At 43.7% G+C, this 8,703-nt stretch overlaps 1 protein-coding gene across 2 annotated transcripts in view; it reads left to right on the top strand.

The window, feature by feature from the left end:
• Positions 1-740: 740 nt before the first annotated feature.
• Positions 741-8,703, top strand: part of LOC125235727 — a 107,138-nt gene continuing 99,175 nt past the window's right edge. For both annotated transcript variants that reach the window (XM_048142301.1, XM_048142299.1), the window contains exon 1: positions 741-2,450. In XM_048142301.1, the coding sequence (XP_047998258.1) occupies positions 867-2,450 (1,584 nt within the window). In that variant the 5' untranslated portion in view covers positions 741-866. The remainder of the gene's footprint in view (positions 2,451-8,703) is intronic.

Below are 8,703 nucleotides of genomic sequence, written 5' to 3'. Positions count from 1 at the left end.
TCAAGATAATAAGATGCTCTAACTGGAACTTGAATTAAATAAATCTATTGGATAACGGAAAGTGTAGTATTTCACCGACTAAAACTATCAATTTTACATTCTTTTGACGTTTTTTTTGAAAGCAGCCTTAAACTTAAGCGTACCCTTTTCTTGAAAGCCACATATTACTTTTATAATTATTATAGTTTATGTTAAGTTTCTAATGGGGTGGCAACGCGCATGTGACACTGTTTGAGTTGCAGGCGTCCATAGGTTACGGTGACCGCTTTACATCAGGCGGACCGTATACTTGTTTGCCACCGACGTAGTATAAAAAAAAAAAATTACAATCCGTATCTTTTCCATCATTGGAAAGTAACATAAAATCTCTGACTGTTAACTACTCAACTTAGTCTCAGATACACTATACATATAACAGTACCTACAAATCTGACAGCCATAGAATAAAACAAAGCCACACAGTATAATACTTAAAGGTTACATCCAAATTATGATCTCTTCCTCCTAAAAATCTCTACAAACAGTCCACTAGAAAGGGACGAACTGACCAAGTCAATTAGCCTCATACTTTTAGCAAACCTTACGAAAGGACAAGGACTTGACACGTATGCGCATAGATGAGAGGGCCGATAAGGCTGTGGCGTCGCCCTGACCATCACGCGCCAGGGCGGATTGTCGCATAGGTCAAGGAAGCCAGGGCTGGGGGCGTGGGCGGCCGGTTTGTTTACGGCGGGCGCAGTCCGCGCCGAGCCGCACGCTGCGCGCGCGTATCCAGTTCACGGCCGCTCTATTACTGTCCGGCTATTTCGGCGCAGTACGCCAGTGTTCAGTTTCGCGCAGGTGGCCCGCCATGCGCGCGCGGTAGCATGGAGCGCCGCTGCCGGCGCGCCGACGCGCCCGACCCCATGAAGGTGCGCCGCCGCGAGAAGCCCCGCGAGCGGTGGCTGCTCACGCGCAAGACATGGAAGTACATGAGCGACGCCGGCCGCCGGCTCGTGCCCGACGGCGCCCAGAACCGCCCCGAGGACGTGCCCCGGATCGAGGCCTACTTCCAGGAGGTGTGCGCGAAGGAACCCCGGTTCCTCCTATGGAGGAAAAGCTCGTACCCGGGCGCCCTGCCCAAGCCGCGGAGAAAGAAGCGCCCGCGAGGAGGCTCCGTCCGCTGCCGGTCGCCGTCCGACGACCTGCCCGCGCCGGCGCGCCCCACCGAGCTGTTTATCCCTCACACCTCCGGCGGCCGGTTCGACATCGCCAAGCTCCGGCGGGACTTCTTCGCCTCCCCGTCCCCGTCGACGTCGACAGTGCCGGTCGCCCCGACCGTCGACCCCAAGAAGCTGGACGAGGAGGACGAGAGCTCTTTAGTTGATTTGCTGCGCAAGTACCTGAAACTAGAAGAAGACAAGGGCCCGTCGCGGCTCTCGGATTCGGAGGAGTTAGTTAAGACTTTGAGGAGATATCTGAAGCGGCAGTCGGAGAACGTCCCCGCGGACGCCGACGGGGATCCCTCGCAGCGCTCGCTGCTGGAGAACCTCAGCAGATACTACTGCAGGTCGCCGAACAGGGACCACATAGTGCAGGACCTGTTGACTGACAGGAATCTGTTAAAAAGACTGTATCATGATCTTCGTAAAACTAAGCCTTATAGAGGCGGTAGAAACGGCGGCGGCGGCGGCTACGGGCCCGGCGGGAGCGGGTACGGTGCGCGTGGTGCGTTACGTGGGACTGGTAGGACTGAGATTCCGTCGCGTTTGGGAAAAGTGGGTGACGACAGCGATTACGATGTGCGTTCCCCGCCGATGTCGCCGCCGCCGCTCATCGAAGTGTTTGGCGAATCTTTGGAGGATAAGATGGTGGATTGCGGTACGCAGACGTACCCGATCCCCGAGGAGGTGTTGGTGGCGCTGGAGCGTGAGTTTAGAGACAGGCAGGAGGTGGCGACGACGCCGACGAGTCCAACGAGCCCTCCGCCGGAGAGGAAGCAGACTCGTCGGCGCTCGAGCGTCGACCATGACGACGTCTCTCAGTCGGTCAGCGATAAGCTTAAACGTTACTTGAAAATGGCTCGGAAAAAGAGCGTAGACGCCGATAAGGTCGATCGTTTCAAGCGTATAAACTACGATAAGAATCTGCGTAATATTAAACCTAAGTCTCCCGGGGAAGTGGATGATGACGGTCCTCATAAGGGTTGTCAGACAGAGGAGGGTTGGATTTTGACGTACCGCGATTTGCAATTTGAGTCAGTCGCGTCGACGCCGACGTCGCCGCCAACGCCGACGCACGGGTTCTTGTCGACGCTGCTGGGCCGCAGCGCGCCTACAGTGGCCGGTCCCGCAGGTGGCATGCAGAAGTCGCGCTCGAGCAGCAGCGTGGTGCAGAGCGTGAGCAAGCGGCTGTGGCGCACGCGCAGCCGCTCCTCCAGCCGCGTCGCCGTCGCCACCTGGACGCCTCAGGTCAGTCGCATCATATTCTGCAGGACAAGCGCGTGATGGACGCGACAGTATCTCTCACCAGCAAGATAGACTACCCGTCCTGTTTTAAGTATATTCATTAGAGTGAAACGGGTACTATCCTGGGGCTAGATACTGTCTCGCCAATCACATGCTTGTCCTACTGTGTGAAGCTTGCCTCTTGAGTATGCTATGGATTGGTCTACCGGCGTCTCGTATAAACGCGATTTTATGATAAATTCTAAAGGAGCTTACTGCCTATCAGTGTGCTGTGGACGATAGTTTGTCAGTTATTCGGTGCTGTCACGTTCCACTGACAGGCCGGTATTCCTCGGTGAAATGATGGTCACTTGCTCTTAAGGGTTCTCTTTACTAAATAAATTCTAATACTTATAGGAAATACATTGTGTTTGTGCGAGACAGCCCATGTGGTGCTTTTTTTAATCAGTTTTGTGTTATCACGTTATTAAATTAAACCAAGTACCTAGTCAGGATCTTTAAAATTTAAATAGCACTTTATATTTGGATGGTGATAAGCAATAATGTGTCAACCCACACGCCAACCATTTTGAGAAAATGGCGTCTAAAGATTTTTTCTCATTTTTTTGTGTTTCTCTTAAAAAACATTGTTTTTTATATAGATTGTTGTGTTTTTCAGCTATAATACGTTCAGTAGTAGTGATTATTGTAGCTTAATTTCAAAACAAACTTCAATTTGACGAAATAATGCCCTTTTCTTTTATTGCGAATTGTTCGACGACGTCAAACTTTTTCAAGACTGTGTTATGATACTTAACCCACTTTTGCTAATTGTTTAAAAATATCTATGAGTCTTAAATAAACATGTTAAAGCACATAAATTGTTATTGTAAAATACTCTACCTATGCATATTTTTAACTTTATAAGTGTTAAGTAACATATCAGTCATGGTCACTTATGTTATTAGGTATAAATAATAAAATAATAATAAATATTATAGGACATTCTTACACAGATTGACTGAGACCCACGGTAAGCTCAAGAAGGCTTGTGTTGTGGGTACTTAGGCAACGATATATATAATATATAAATACTTATATACATAGAAAACATCCATGACTCAGGAACAAATATCTGTGCTCATCACACAAATAAATGCCCTTATCTTTAGACGCCATTTTCTCAAAATGGTTGGCGTGTGGGTTGACACATTATTGCTTATCACCATCCATTGATAATGGGGTTGATCAGTTGAAATATTTTATAGATGCCATAATTAGACCAGGAAAAATAGCTTGACCTGGACATAATTCGATAACCGTAATTTTCTTTTTCTGTCGTATAAAGTATCATTAGTGATTGTTAAAATACAAATTATTAATCAAATTAGGGTTCTGATTCAATTAAAAAAAAAAAAAAAACGAACTTTGAATATTTTTTGATTTTATAACTAAAGTATTAAATGTAATGGAAATCCGTGATCTCTGCCTACCCCTCTGGGAAACAGGCGTGATTGTATGTATGTATGTATTAAATGTAATCCGGAAAAAGTGCTTGTATTATGTTGTGACACCTGCATTTCATATAAAAACATCTAATTTTTATAAATAATTCATACAGAACTATCATTTATAAAGAAGGTTTAGTAAGTTACACATTTTCAGGCGTATTTCACTAGAAAATATTGTTAACCGTAATCCTGCAATTTATTATGAATATAATATTACGTGTGTTGATAAATTATTAAAACTTATACCAATACTTTTGGCGCTTGTTCAAAATCTTAAATATTGATAATTTTAGGAAAGGAAAAATACCTAACTAAATTGAAAGATGGTAAATTTTGCCGTTAATATATTCTTAGTACTATACGAAATCAATTAAACAACAAATATGTAAGATTCATTACTTAATTGATATTTTTCTTACTTGCGCTTTAATATGAACGTTATTACCTGCAGAATAAGGTCGTGCACAGAGTAGGTATAGCTAGTATAGTAGTAGCGGGAACGGGCGGCGAGTCGTCGACACGTGTTTCGCTCGGCGATATCAAGGGCGCCGCGTTTTCAAAACGCTTCGATAACAAATATTTCACCGTCCAGTATAAGAGAGCTCCTTATTACAAGTGACAAAAGTCATACAAATCAATTAGTCCGATAGGTCACGTTAAACTGGTCAAGTCGTTAGCTCAATAATAGTACCTATCGAGCTTGACGAGATGCTTGGATCACAACAACGTAATATGTATGAAAGCTTGCGGCGCTTAAGACTGTATTCTTTCGAGTCGTGTGTAACGTATTTTGGCGAGGCAAATTTGAAGCACAGTGCGTGTCTGTCTCACTCACTCTTACGGTAAACCTAATGAACTGTTTCACTTTCAGAGGATTTTTGAAGTAATTTGGGTAATGTGACATTGTCGCGGTGAGGTCTTTCCGGTACAAATTTATCGGTGGATCTTTTCGGATTTGTGGACGATGAGCCGATGCGATGTCGCTTCATTGTGTCGACTCTCGCGAGGGAGTTCTTAGAGGACCGCGAGGAGCGCGTGTGACTGTTGAGTTTTTGAATGATTTGAAGTTTGTGAATGATTTTATTTTGTGTGTATTTGTGTGGGCATGAGGTGTTTGTGTTGCGAGAGTCAAATCAATAATATGAGTGGTACAAATTTTATTAGGGGGCCTCATGTGTGAGAAACTCAACACTCGAATGCTGCGTAACAATGCGAGCCGAAATCGCCTAATCGGAAGTGTCCGACTTGGTATCGACTAATCTATACACGTTGTAACATGAGAAACCAGAAATCAAAACCTGGTTTCTGGTATCTGGTACCCGGTAACCGGTATCCTGTATCCGGTATCCGGTATCCGGTAACCGGTATCCGGTATCCGGTAACCGGTATCCGGTAACCGGTATCCGGTAACCGGTATCCGGTAACCGGTAACCGGTAACCGGTATCCGGTAACCGTTAACCGGTAACCGGTGACAGGTCTCCGGTATTCGGTGACCGGTAACCGGTAACCAGTAACCAATGACCGTTAACCGGTATCCGGTAAACGGTGACCGGTAACCGGTAGACGGTAACCGGTATCCGGTAAACGGTAGACAGTAACCGGTAACCAGTATCCGATATACGGTATCCGATATCCGGTTTCCCGTGTTCGGTTTCCCGTTTCTGGTTTGGTTTTGGTTTTGGTTTTAGTTTTAGTTCTGTTAGTTTAAACAAAAACAAAACTGAAAACGAAAACGGAAACCGAAACGGGAATGGAAACGAAAACCGAAATCGAAACCGAAACCGACACCGAAACCTACACCAAAACCGACACCGAAACCAAGACCAAAACCGAAACCGAAAAAAATATTTAAGTTCCTAGAAGTAACGAGTGACAGAGATAGCACTATAATCATTTAAGTTCCTGGTAGTAAAGAGTGACAGAGATAGCACTCATGTTAGTCAAACTCGTGGTATGTGCACTTTCCGCACACAGTAAAGAGTGACAGAGATAGCACTATAATCATTTAAGTTCCTGGTAGTAAAGAGTGACAGAGATAGCACTGTAATAATAAAATTTATGTTCCTGGTAGTAAAGAGTGACAGAGATAGCACTATCATAATTAAAGTTCCTGGTAGTAAAGAGTGATAGAGATAGCACTCATGTTAGTCAAACTCGTGGTATGTGCACTTCCCGCACACAGTAAAGAGTGACAGAGATAGCACTATAATAATTTAAGTTCCTGGTAGTAAAGAGTGACAGAGATAGCATTTTTGTTATTTAAATTTCTGTTAGTAAAGAGTGACAGAGATAGCACTATTGTTATTTAAATTTCTGTTAGTAAAGACGTAAAGAGTGACAGAGATATCACTCACGTTGGTCATAGACGTGGTTTATGGACTACTATTTGGACCCCCCAATGGGGGTCACATTTAGTATGACGTAATATATGAATGACGCCTAAAGATTGAGAGAGACAGCAATATTGTTCTTCAAATTCGTGGTAGTGAGAACAGGGTGCGTAGCCGAATGGCACAAACGCTCACGAAACGAAACATCGCTCTTGCGTATTGGCGCAACAGAGCCAGACTGCGTTTCGTTTTCGTTTCGCGTCGGAGAAATGGCATTCGGCTACGGGGCCTGAACAGAGACAGCACTATGTATCGCGCGGCCGCCGACTACGCAAGTCACCGCGTAATTATAATAACCGTTCGGCTCCTTTTTAGATCGTGTACAGTCAACAACACAGCTGGCAAGACAAAGTGCCAAAAATATGTATAGAGTATTGGTTATTACAATATATTCATATGTTATTCATATGAGTGACATCAATAAGATGGTGAACACCTTTAATCGATTAATTAATGATCTTTTTGACAGACATGCTCCGTATGGGAAAAAACGTATTCCGGATAATACAAGTCCTTGGATCACAGATACTATTAAAAAAATGGTTTCACTTAAAAACTCTGCGTTTCTAAATGCTCGTCGCACTAAGGCTAAACCTCAAATTGATTACTATAAAAGTATGCGCAACTATGTTAACACTGCAATTAAAAAAGAAAAACAGGCCTACTTCGAATGCTACGTTAATAAAAATGTCAATAAACCTTACACTATGTGGCAGCATCTTAAAAAGCACACAGTGATTAGTAACTCGACGTCGCCTAACATTCCTCAACACCTTAATCACGCAGATGACATAAATAACTTTTTCCTCAATTTACCAGGGGTGTCAAACCTTGACCTTGAGACATTAAATTTTTTTAGGACGAATAGTTTCACAGAAAATCAATTTCACTTAGAATCAACTACAGAATCTGAAATTCTGAAAATTATAAATAGCATTGACACGAGGGCAGCGGGTTACGATGGCATAACCATCCAAATGCTAAGGTTGACCTTACCGACTACTCTACCTATTGTTACTTACATAGTAAATAAATCAATCTCCGTTGGTGTGTGCCCAGACGACTGGAAGTGTGCTCGTGTAAAACCCATTCCTAAAGGCTCATCAGTGGAAGATTTTAAAGATTTGCGCCCAATTAGCATTTTACCTGTATTATCAAAAATAATTGAAAGAGTAGTATGCACGCACACAGCTCACGAAATACTTAGAAAACTTGCGAATATTGCCCGGGGCGCAGTCAGGGTTCCGCCGCGGACACGGCACGGCCACGGCGCTCGCGCACGTGGTGGACGACGTGCTCGCGGCCTCCGACGAGGGCTGCGGTACTGTTTTAGTGCTATTGGACTTTTCCCGCGCTTTTGATTGCTTGAGCCCTGACTTGTTATTGGCAAAAATGCATTATTATGGTATTTCAAATACAGCATGTGAATGGTTCAAGTCGTATCTATCAAATAGGACCCAGTATGTAGAAACGGAAAATAGTGACGGGGAGTTGCAAAAGTCGCAGGTTAAAGCAATAAAAAGAGGCACACCTCAAGGGTCCATTTTGAGTCCAATTTTGTTTATTCTATATACCGCAGATCTACCGAAGTGTGTTAAAAACTGTAGTATACATCTGTATGCGGATGACACCCAGATTTATTTCTCTTTCAAAAGCAGTGACACGAAATTAGCTGAAACCTTAATAAATTCGGACCTAAACGCAATAATGCAATGGTCGAATAAAAATACACAAAACTTAGGTATTTTAATGGATAGTGAACTACGTTTTTGCGAACATGTTAGTAATAAGATTAGAAACGCATACTATCGTTTAAAATTGCTTTACACCATAAGGGAGTACCTGTCAGAAAAGGTACGGGAAACTCTTGTTGAAGCTTTGGTCTTGTCACACTTTAACTATTGTGATATAGTCTATGGGCCTAGGCTGTATGCGAAGACCGCGCGAAGTATACAGCGGGTACAGAACGCTTGTGCCAGATTTTGTTACAACGTGCCAAAGCGCGCGCATGTCACGCCTTTCTTTAATGAAAAAGATTCTCTAAAAATGGCACCGTATAATAATAACAATAAACCGTAAGCACTAGAAAGCTGAAATTTGGTACCAATGTATCAATCACGCCAACAAAGTGCAAAAATAAAAAATGGAAAAAAATGTTTTATTAGGGTACCCCCTCTACATGTAAAGTGGGGGCTGATTTTTTTTTTCATTCCAACCCCAACGTATGATATATTGTTGGATAGGTATTTAAAAATGAATAAGGGTTTACTTTTACTAAGATCGTTTTTAGGGTTCCGTAGTCAACTAGGAACCCTTATAGTTTCGCCATGTCTGTCTGTCCGTCCGTCCGTCCGTCCGTCCGTCCGTCCGCGGAT

The sequence above is a fragment of the Leguminivora glycinivorella genome, chromosome 18 (genome assembly GCF_023078275.1).
Source record: "Leguminivora glycinivorella isolate SPB_JAAS2020 chromosome 18, LegGlyc_1.1, whole genome shotgun sequence".
Taxonomy (NCBI): domain Eukaryota; kingdom Metazoa; phylum Arthropoda; class Insecta; order Lepidoptera; family Tortricidae; genus Leguminivora; species Leguminivora glycinivorella.
This window is presented reverse-complemented; position numbering and strand designations above follow the sequence as displayed.